Raw genomic sequence first — 12,073 nt, 5'->3', positions numbered from 1 at the left:
GAAATTCATCGATTATGCACCAGGAAGACTCCCTATCTCTATTTCTCTTCTTCTTTAAATGAGGGAGAAACCATGAATGCCTACAAAGGGTGCACCAGCAAGGCTTTCCTACTGCAACTTCCATCATCTCACATACTGACACCACAGTGGATACTTTAGTGAGTTATAGTCCAGAGCACATCACTGCCATTTCTCTTCAAAGGATACACATTACAGGATGATGACAGCCAGAGACCAGGCATTGGTTTAGCCACAGGTAGCAGAGAGCTGCATGGTGTCCGGATTAAGCTCTTCATCTACATGCACAGGAGCAGGATTGATGTGGGCACTGGGAACCTGAGATACAAGCTGCAGGACTACAACAACAGCCTCTGGAACGTTTGTGTCTGGCTGTCTTTATGGGCAGGGGAAGGGCAGCTGGCATGAAAAGTCAGATCCCGAACTCTGAGTCTGTGGGACATATGCACAAATTGGAAATCCATTGCTTTAGCCACTGGGGTTTGCAGTCCCAAAGGCATTGGAAGGTGTGGGCTGTTCAGGGTGAAGAAAGCGCTTGACCTCCAAATGTCCCTTCATCACAAGGAGATATGGCAGTGCCAGTAGGCACCCAGGTGGAGGAGGAACCACATGTAGGCCTCCAACATGTCCCCTCAGAACAATCCAGGGATTTTCACCTCCACCCTGTCAGCCACCCTTCGCACTGTGGGAGTTCAAGCCAGCAAAGTACACCTGCCTCTCGGCAGGACACACTCACTTTGTCTGGGCCTTCTAGACACAAATATCCCCTGACCAAAACTCCAAATGCAATAGGCTCCAGTGTAGTCCAGGCTTCCTGCACCCAACTGTGTACCCCAGCACTACTTTTCAGATGCTGTGGGAGGGAAAGAAGGGCAAATAATGGCATAGGTGATACTTCATTTATTAATACTTTCTCATATTAGTAAATATCTATTCGCTTTTAGATCATAGCATCCCTACACTGTGGAAACAGGCCCTTCGGCCCAACTTTTCATCAGCTGTGTGTGCAAGTCTGTGTAGCTCCAACTGCAAGAATGAAGGTTCAGATGTGAGCTACCCTTGGTGCTCCATGAGATTTGATGAGCCAAGTTGTCATGTGAGCAGCTCCTGAACCATGGGCAGGCTAAGGGAACATAGAATGTGCTTGCTATCTTGGCAATTGGTGTAAACCTTTTCCAGACTGCAATAGATTGCTTGTGCATCACAGCCAATACTAGTTCCTGATGCTGCATGGTGTGGTCAGGAATGCTTGGGACCAGGATTCACATTCCACACAGTTGGTTAATGCCTAAGGTTTACTGCATGTAGTGTCCACCAGTACTGTAAAGGTGTCTGTGTGATAGTATTTTCTTTGAAAGGCTTTCCCTTGCTCGTGAGTGAAGCCTCCCTTCCTCACAGAATGAAACACTCATGCCTTCCCCTCCAATTTATCTCACAGGTCCCTTTCCCCTTCCCAGCCTTGAAGAAGGGTCCTGCCCAAAACCTCGACTCTTGCTCCTCGGATGCTGCTTGACCTGCTGTGCTTTTTCCAGCACCACATTTTATCAACTCTGACTCTCCAGCATCTGCTATCCTCACTTTCCCCTGTGTGGTAGCAGCCATTTTCAACTCCATTGCACACTTGATATTTTCATCACAATGTAATGAAACAGCGGATGCATTTCACACAGAGTCTCGGGCCCTTTGCCTTCTTCACTCTACTACCCCCAGCCTTGCCCCTCACACTGTCTCTGCCTATTCTAACCTACTCGACACTGCTTCCACTTCCTCTTCACACGTGGTCCTCCTCTACTCCACACTCCTCCATCCACCTCCATTCATTTCTTCACTGCCAGATGTGTAAAGTAGATAACTCATCTTAGCCTCCTCCTGAGGTGCTCACCATTACAGATACCAACTTCAGCCAGTTTGATTCACTCCATGTGATATCATACAATGGCTGAGTGTGACAGGACAGAGCATGGTCTCTAAAACCCAACAATAACCTGGCTGTAATAATGATGTCTTGGTGCCACCCTCTAGCTAAGCTGTTCTAGTACAATGCTGCCATTTACCTGACAAAGTGGAAAAGCTGCCCAGATATGTTCTGCCACCAAAAAGATGTCCTACTCCATCCAGCCAGCAGCCTTCTGAGCCTACACTAGAAAGTCAGCTGTGTGGTGGAAGGTGCCATTGACAATACTGTCAAGCAGCACTTCCTTAGCCATGATCTGTTCATCGATGTTCAGTCTGGGTTCTGCCAGTACCATCCAGTCAGAAGGGGAGGAGAATGTGACCATGTTTTGTTGTGTTTGGCATCAAGAAACCTTTTTAAAAACTGGAGTCAATGGGTATCAGGGGACAATTCTCCATCATTTGGAGTCATAGCCAGCAACATGTATCATATTAGAAGTCAATCATTTCTGTCCTAGGACATATTGTTGGAGTTTCTCAGGGTGATGTTCTCGGTCCAGCTATCCTTGGTTGCTTCATGACAGCGCTCCAATGTAATGTGAGAAATTGAATGGTTTCTGATGTTCATTGTGCGACTATCAATGTTCAGCATCCTTCGCAAACACTCGGTGCCGTTAGGCAACAAGAACTGGACAACATTCGGGGCTGATAAGTGACAAGTAACCTTCATGCAGCACAAGTGCTAGTCAATGACCACCTCTAATGAGAGAATCCACGCCCTGTTCAATGGCATTGTCATTGTTGAATCCCCTACCTTGAGCATGCTAAGAGTTACCATTGACTGGACACTGCTCTGACCAGCCACATAAATACCATAGCTACAAGAACCAGATAGTAGTTGGCATTTCTGTAGTGAGTAACTCTCCTCCCAATTTCCAAAGCTATCTATCCCCAAGGCACAAGCTAGGAGTGTGACGGAATACTCTTCGCTTGTCTGGAAAATTGCAGGTGCATCAACAATTGAAGTCCAAAACCTTTAGGAAAAAGCAATCTGCTTAATTAGTACCAAATTCACCAGCTTAAACGTTCATTCCCTTCATCATCAGCGCATTATATTTAGAGTGTACCATTTACAAGATACTTTGTAGCAACTCCCGAAAGCTTCTTTCACTCCTCAAACCCATAATCTCTGTCAACACCTCTCCTTTCTCTGATAAATGATATACTGATATGCCCTACCCTCTCTCTGTTGATCTCCACTCCTTCTTCTCAATTCCTATCTTTTCAAATGTACATGCTTCTCTGTACTAATACTTACTCCCCTCATCTCATCACTCTTTCCACCTTTATTTATCCCCATTTCTCATTTCTCTTCTCCACTCATCTCATCTGCAGTCCTAATCTCTCTATGCCTCTCCTCACCTTTTCCCTCTTAGAAATCATGTAGCCCTTCAGCTGATCAAGACTGTTCTACTAAAAATGTACCACTACCTATACTAGTCCCCTTTTCCAGCACTATGCCCATGACCTTGAACGTTATGACACTTCAAAAAGTACTTGGATGAGCACTTAGAGGCAGGATACCTCACAATCTTTACTACCCTCCCCGGAAGTGCATTTCAGATCCCCTGTCACTCTCTGGGTGAAAAGGAAATTCCTCAAGTCCCCTCCTGCCTTTCACTTTAAGGTTATGCACCCTTCTCCTTGACCATTCAACTAAGCTGCATTCGGATTACCCTGCCCATGCCCCTCTATCAGGTCCTCCTCAGCCTTCTCTTTCCAAAGAAACCAACCTAAGCTCAGTTTCAGTCTCTCTTCATGGCTGAAATACAACATCCTGGTGACTCACCTTTGCACCATTTCCAGTGCAATCACATCCTTCCTAGAGTGCGGTGAACAGAACTGCACACAGTATTCCAGCTGTGGCCTAACCTAAGTTTCATACAGCTCCAAAATGTCCTCCCTGCTCTTATAATCTATGCCACGACTGATAAAGGCAAGCATCCCATATACTGTCATAAGTATCTTATTAATCTATCGTGCCACCTTCAGGGAGCAGTGGGCAGGTACCCCAAGATCCCTCTGAGCTTTCTAGTGTCTTGCCACTCATTGAGTACTCCCTTGTCTTGTACCTTCTTCCAAAGTGCGTCACCTCACAATTATCAGAAGTAAACTCCATCTGTCACTGATCTGCTCCTCCTGTAGCCTCACACCTTCCTCCTCATTGTCAACCCCCCAGCCAATCTTAAATACCATTAGCAAATGAACTCATCCATCTCTCCCACATTCTAATCTCCATCATTTATCAATACTACAAACAGTAAGGGACACGGCATCCATCCCCGTGGTGCTCCACTGTACACAGGGCTTGAATCACACAACCAGCCTTTGACCACCACCTTGTCTCCTATCACTAAACCTATCTCCGATCCATCTTTCCAACTTACCCTGGATCCTATGTGCTTTAACCTCCTTGAACAGTTTTTCCATGTGCGAGCTTGTCAAAGGTCTTGGTGAAATCCTCAAACTATACCAACTGCCCCATCCTCATCCAAACACTCGGTCACCTCCTTGAAAAAATTCCACCAGATCCTTGCCCTCTGACAAACCTATGCAGACCATCCCATATCAAACCTTGCCTCTAAGTGGAGAAAATTAAATTTCTCCTTTTGCTGTTTTCCTGTTTTAGTTTCCTTCACTCTGATGTTAAGCTCACTGGTTTTGAGTTCTCTGGTCTATCTCTACACAGTCTTGCCTGGATGTACTTCCACGAACCTCCTAATCTCTCGATTCGTCTCTCTGCCGCTCTTCACAGCTGTCACTTATCACTACTCCCCATTATCTCTGCTTCATTCCAGCTACTTCCACGTCTCCATTAAAATCTTTTCACCTCGCCTTTCCTGGCCGCTCATCCCTTCACCTCACCTTGCCTGTCATTTCCATTCAACCTAATTTCTTCATTTGACCCCTATCCTGTCTTCTCCTTTCATCTCTTTCATCCTATCATGTAAGTCTTTTCCATTCATATCCACGCCTCTCCCTGCTATACCGTGTCTCGCCTCTGCTCCAATATTGAGTGACATTCATTATATTTGAATTTTCAGCCTATGCAGCAGAGAACCAACTGAGGTGAGATGGAGTGATTAACGCATACTGCTTGAGCTGCATTTTTAGGCTAATAGCATTCACCATTATTAATCTTGAAATTCACAACAACCTCTAAATGCATAAATCAAAGAATTGCTGTCCTGCTCCTTCAGAAAGTTGTATGATTATTTTCTCTTGCTGACAGCCACACTATTAAAATACATTGATTTATGTTAGATTGCTGTACTTATCTGATACATGAGGACTAAACTTGTGTGAAGAAATTAGGGTTTGTCCGTTCCAGTGTTTTGGCTGAGAGGAAATTCCCATGTAAAAGCCAATGGGCAATCATAGAATGCTTGCAGTGCAGATCAAAGCATTCAGTCCATTGAGGCTGCACCAGTACTCTGAAATCAATCCCATCCATACCTCCCCCCCCACCCCCCCCCCCCCCCGCCCCCCATCTTTATCTCTACAACCTTCACATTTACCATAGCTAACCCAGCCAGCCAGAACACTACAAGGCAATTTAGTATGGCCAATCTACCTAACCTATACACCTTTTGGACCATGGGAGGAGACCACAGCACTCAATAGAATCCCACAGAGACCCTGGGAGAATGTGCAAACTCCACATAGACAGTCACCCAAGGCTGGGATTGAACCCAGATTCCTGGCAGCAGTGCTAAACACTGGACTACTGTGCTGCCCTGTGGCATTCAATATCAGCTGAACCATAGCCCTGTAGTTATGGCATTCATTGTTATTCTGTTTTTAATAAAGACCTCTACAGTCATTTAACATTATCGGAGTTGGACTTAAATTGGTATATTAATGTTAAATTATCGGAAGACACTTTCAAACTGTATGCTCTTTTATAGATATGTTAAGTCTTAATTTTGTTTTTAATAACACTGTCTGGAACAATTGCATTTTAGTAATGACTTTTGCAAGGTTCTTTGGTTCATTGTACTGCTTGCTATGTTTCCTTTGGGCTTTCTCTCAGTATTAAACTCAAAGTATTATTTTCACAACAGATTGCAGTTATAAATTACAATTTTCATGCGTGTTTACTATTGGACAACTGTGGTATTTAATGTTAAATTTTATTGATAGAAGATAGAAAAGCTAATAAAAATGTCCAGTAAAAGTTGGCGTTGTCAAAATGTACTAATATGAGTCTATCAAATAACGTGTAGGTTATCTGGGAATAATAATGTCTATTCATCTATCAAAGTGTGGGGGAGCCTGGGATATGGAGCTGTGAAAAAGTGGGATATCTGGGAATAGGGGGGATGTGGGTTGATGAAAGCTTGGTACCTGGAATGGATGGCATATGGATCTATAGAAGAGTTTGGTATCTGGGAATGGGTGGGAGGTAGGTATATGAAAGAGTGGAGAACCTGGGAAGGGTTTAGGAAAATAAGAGGATGTTAGATATGGGTCTGTAAAAGTGAAGGGTACTTGAATGGATGGAATATAAATTGAAAGAGGTAAACTGATAAGTTTTCTTTTGTACTTTTTTTTAAATGCAGGAGTCTGAAGCATTGGGCTCTTCCCCTGATAGAATATTTAAAGTGGTATTCGTTGGGAACTCTGGTGTTGGAAAGAGCTCATTTATCCATCGATTCTGCAATGACCGATTTCTCTCAGAAATTAATCCAACAATTGGTAAATATGAAACTTCTCACAGTACACTTGGAACGAAGTCCCCTCCTTTAGCTTTTTTTTTTGTTTATGAAGGATCTGAACTATACTGGAGTCCTGTTCAAACATCAAATGTGACCTTCAGAAGTGACCATTCTTGATCTGTGACCCTCAATTCCACATAATTGAGGCTAACACTTGAGTTCAAAATTGAGGGAGTGTTTCAATTTGAAAGAGTCATCTCTCTGAGGCGACAATTAATAGAGGCCTTCATTTGCCCTTCCAAGAAGACAAAAAAGGATCCCATAGCATTTTTTTCAAGGAAGAACTGGGAGGGGTTCCCTGGAGTTCTGATTAACATTTATTCCTTAAACCAACAAACAACTAGATTATCTAGTCAGTTTATTGTTTGTTTATATATAGTTTTTTCCTCATTGAATGTTGTTGTTCTTGGCTAAATCAGCATTTTTGGCTGTCCCTAAATGAGAAGGTGGTAGTGAGCTGCTGCCTTGAACTGCTGCTGTCTTTGTGGTGTACATACAAAGTGTTGTTGGGTAGGGAGTTTCAGTACTTTACCTTGTTGGGTCAAAGGAACAGTGATATAATTCCACGTCAGAAATGGCGTGTGTCTTGGAGGTAAACCTGATAGTGGTTATGTTTCCATGCAGCTGCTCTCTTGCCATTCTAGGTGGTAGAGGTCACAGGTTTGGAAGGTGCTGTTGGAGGAACCTTGCAGCCTGTAAGTGGTATACAGCTGCTGCCACTGTGTATGTGGATAGAGGGAGTGAATGTTGAAGGTAGTAGTCAGAGTGCCAGTTAAACAGACTTCTTTGTCTTGAATTATGCCAAGCTTCTTGAATGTTTTTGGAGCTGCATTATTCCAGACAAGTGAGGAATATTCCTTCACGTTCCTGATTTGTGCCTTAGATCATGTACGGATATCAAGAGACAGGAAGTGAGTTATTTGCCATTGAATTCCCTGTCTCTGATCTGCTCTTGTAGTCACAGGATTTATATAACTAGCCCAGTTAAGTTTCTGATGAATGGACACCTAAAGGTGGTGGGTGATTCAATGATGATAATGCCAATGAATATCAAGTGATGATGGTCATTTCCTGGCATGTGTGTGGTGCAAACATTACCCGTCATTTAACAGTCCAAGCCTGAACATTGTCCAGGTTTTGCTGTAAATTGATGTGGTCTGCTTTACCATTTTTGGCATTATGAATGGTTCTGAACATTGTACCATAAACATTCCCCCACTTCTGCTCTATGACAGAGCAAATATTATTGATAAGGGTGCTGGAGATTATCCTGAGAAATCCTGTAGTGATGACCTGGGAATCTCCAACCACAGCTATCTTCCTTTTATATGGGATATGATTCTGACTAATGAAGAGTTTTTCTTTGAATCCCATTGACTTCAGTTTTCCTCCTTAGTGCAATGCTCAGTCAAATGCTACTGCCTTGACGTTAAGAGCAACTGCTCTCTCCTTTCCTATTTGTAGGGCATTCAACATCACAACTTCCAAAACATAATTGGCTCTGAAGCATTGTTGGTTGGAAAAGGTGCTATATGATTGGAAATCATTGTTTTTTTTTCAGTTTTGTCTTGTGCTATGGTTGAGATGGATTTCCCCTCTGAGAGATGCACTTTTCAGCCAATTAATCAGGAGTGGTAGCCCCACCCCGGTACCAAAATAATGCTTCACAAATACTTCAGGCACATGTCAAAAATTCCTTCCACCTCCTTTTATATAATGGAGGTGTTCCACGTAAAAAGCAGAATGGAATCTTTGATGAACGTGATGAACACTTGAATGCTAATGTTTGTTGTATGTGTAGACATCATCAACTTTAAGTGTAGCGATATACAGGGTCTACTTGGGTTAATCATGGCAGAGAAAAGCCTATTTTCTGGTGTAACCAAGAGAGGCTCTTGTATTGACAAAAAGTAGTTTATTGCATGTTAGTGACTATTATAGGTTACATTAGACATTGTAACAGAGACCAAGAGGAGAACCTGGATGATAGGCTGTATTTTTTTCATATCCTAAGCTGATCTTTCCACAAGTCCAAATGCCGTCCTCTTATTGTTGATATTTAAGGCCTGCTCAGTATTAACCACTTTGGACTCTTGCACTCCAGTACAATGGAATCCAATGGCATAGTTTTAGGCAAAAGCAGAAGTTGCTGGAGGAACTCAGCAGATCTGGCAGCATGGTGGAGAGAAGGCATTCTGGTTCAAGTGATCTTTGTTTAAAATGGGCTACTGGTTGATAAATGTTGCCTGGTGGTGAATCAGAGCTTACCTTTCGAATCAGACAGCAGTGGGTTCAAGTGCCAGCCTCAAAACTTGGGCACAAAACCTAGGCAGACACTCCAGTGCAATCCTTGGGGAATGTTGCATCATCATAGATGCTGGCTTTTGAATGAGACCTTAAATCATTCAGCCTTCCTGCCTTCTCAGTGGATATAAAAGATCCCCCACAAATATGAACACTGTAGTTGACTGTTAATTTGGAAGCAGACAGGAGGCACTGCCCCCAGAGATGTGTTCAATTAACGTTGAGATAGCCACAATGTACATCGCTACCTCTGCACGCTCTTTTAGAAAATCTGTGTTGCTATCCTGGGATTCAACTGAGAGCAGTAAACCTAAATAATCCATCTTAACTTAATGAGATCAGTCTTGGAACAGTGTGCTGGGAAGTGTGTTTTTTTTTTATGAGCAACAAACAAAAATATGAAAATCATGTGCTGATCTGCTCATTGGGATCACTGGAGGTGACCTTGTATTCTTTGGTTTATGTGTGCAGTTGAGGACTAGTTGAGGATTAGTTAAGTATAACCCCTGCAGAATAAAACAATCCGGGAAGGAATAGATTACAAATACTCTATTAACATCTCTAATATAAGTGTTTGAGAGGATTAAATAGATTATCTATCCGGCCCCCCGCCCGAATTCAGACTGTCTTCCTTAAATTGGTGGTTTCCTTACTTTGCTTCTCTTCTCTGTGCCCAAGACTAAATTATGAACTGATTGGGTGGTGATTTGAAAGGTCCACTTGTCACCCTGCCACTTTGAAATGTTTTTATTACTGCATGAACTCAGATTCTGCTTCATGTAAACTGATGGTATGGGAATTTCTCTCAGTTTGTCCAAAGACAAGAAGAAGTTGATATTAATCTAAGATTTGACTTGTTATAACTTCTGTCAATTGACTCTATTCTCTCCTCTAACTCAAAAGGTTGGGAATTTATTAATGAAACTTATCAACTTCAGTCCTTAATCCAGATTGACACTTGGGGCTGAATTTTCACTTTGGGAGTGGGAAACAGGAGCTGGAACTGTTTGCAGCTCCTGAACTGGACACGAGGGGGAGCAATTACTCTTTGACTGATTTGGAGATGCTGGTGTTAGACTGGGGTGTACAAAGTTAAAAATTATGCAACACCAGGTTATAGTCCAACAGGTTTAATTGGAAGCACACTAGCTTTCACAGCGAGGTTGTGTCCTCCACAACCACCTGATGAAGGAGCGGTGCTCCGAAAGCTAGTGTGCTTCCAATTAAACCTGTTGGACTATAACCTGGTGCTGTGTGATTCTTAACTCTTTGACTGAGGCGCTGCTTTGATTGCCATGGAGACAGGTGGGCTCCTGATTGAATTCAAGATGGCAGGTTGGGCCCTCAAAGCTGAAGGCTTTATCACAGAGTAGCTACCACCAACCATGAATGGTAAATAATTGCAAGGACTCTTCAAGACAGAAGCAGTCTTCCACTAGCTTTGTTTGAAATCATGGTAGTGTTACATGCAGAATGAAGTCAATTGGCCTATCGCACTCTTCAAAGGAGCATCACTATCTAATACCAATCTCCTACTTCTTCTACATACCCTTACACAATATTTCTGTCCAAATAATTGTCCAATGCACTCTTGCATGTCTCAGTTGAGCCTGCCTCCTCCACACTTGCAGACAGTACATTCCATATCCCAACTGTCATGTTTGTTATTGTTGCAAATTTTTTTAAGCCTATGCCTTCTCGTTCTTATTCCTTCTGGGAGCATGAACAGTTTCTCTCTATACAATCCATTTGTCACTTTGAAAACCTTGATCAGGTTTCCTCTCATCCCTGTAAATCTTGTCATTCTTATAATCACTTCTGCACTCTCTCCAATGCATTCACATCCTTCCTATAATGTGATACTCAGAATTATACACAGTACTCCAGCTGAGATCTAACAAGTGTCTTACATGAGGTCAACATTATTTCTGTTCACGATTGCTCCGCACCTCTGGTAATAAATTTGAGGATTTAATTAATAAAATATCAGAAAGCAGCAGGGCCAACAGCGTGGAGTGGGATTGGGAACTGGAAATCTGTTTACAGGATGGCCTTTGGCAATACCTCCCCCTGGTCTGTGCCACGCTTCAACTAGATAGAGTAAGTTTCAAGTCCTGCCAGGATTGTTGCATCTAACCTGCCAATGGATTCCACTCCTTCAAAGTTGAACAACACTGTTTTCAGGATGGAGTGTTGCCTCCCTGGTGCCAGAGTCAAGGATGTCTCTGAGCAGGTACAGGATATTCGGAAAGGAGAATGTGAGCAGCCACAGATCGTGATCCTTATTGATACTAACAACATGGGCAGACGGACAGATGAGATCTTACAAAGGGAATTCATGGAATTAGGTTGAAAGTTGAAAAACAGGACCTCTAGGTTTGTAATCCTGGGATTATTCCCTGTGTCATGTGCTAGTGAGGCCAGAAATAAGAAGATAATAGAGTTGTATGTGTGCCTCAAAAGCTATTGTAGGAGGGAGGGTTTCAGATAACTGGATCATTAGGATCTCTTCCAGAGGAGGAAGGACCTGTACAAGGAGGGCACCAAGATTGTCGCAGGCAGGTTTGCTTCTGTCACTTGGGAAGGTTTAAACCGGTGTGGCAGTGGGGTGGGAAACAGCAGTAGGTCTGCACATTGAGAGATTGTGGAAAAGGTCGATGTTAAGTAATAAGAAAAACAGGCTGGACCAGGTTAACAAAAATGATGGGACTGGCGATCTGAAATGTATTTACTTTAATGCGAGGAGTATAATAGGAAAGGCAAATGAACTTTGAGCTTGAGCTTCGTACATGGGATTACAATGTGGTAGCCATTACAGAAACTTGGTTGAGAGAAACTTGGTTACAGGTGGCACAGTGGCTAAGTGGTTAGCATTGTCACCAGGGAGACGGGTTCGATTCCACCCGCTGCAAACTCCACACAGTTTCTCCCTGTGTCCGCTCCGAGTGCTCTGGTTTCCTCCCACAGTCCAAAGATGTGCAGGTTAGGTGTATTGGCCACGTTAAATTGCCCACAGTGTCCAGGGATGTGCAGGCTGGGTGGATTAGCCATGGTGGGGGGTGGGGTAGGTCTGAGTAGGA

At 43.2% G+C, this 12,073-nt stretch overlaps 1 protein-coding gene across 2 annotated transcripts in view; it reads left to right on the top strand.

The window, feature by feature from the left end:
• LOC140493494 (EF-hand calcium-binding domain-containing protein 4B-like) overlaps positions 1-12,073 on the top strand; it is a 114,884-nt gene that overhangs the window by 85,326 nt on the left and 17,485 nt on the right. For both annotated transcript variants that reach the window (XM_072591987.1, XM_072591986.1), the window contains exon 13: positions 6,534-6,669. In XM_072591987.1, coding sequence (XP_072448088.1) covers positions 6,534-6,669 — 136 coding nt within the window. The remainder of the gene's footprint in view (positions 1-6,533; positions 6,670-12,073) is intronic.

The sequence above is a fragment of the Chiloscyllium punctatum genome, chromosome 22, assembly GCF_047496795.1.
Source record: "Chiloscyllium punctatum isolate Juve2018m chromosome 22, sChiPun1.3, whole genome shotgun sequence".
Taxonomy (NCBI): Eukaryota; Metazoa; Chordata; class Chondrichthyes; order Orectolobiformes; family Hemiscylliidae; genus Chiloscyllium; species Chiloscyllium punctatum.
This window is presented reverse-complemented; position numbering and strand designations above follow the sequence as displayed.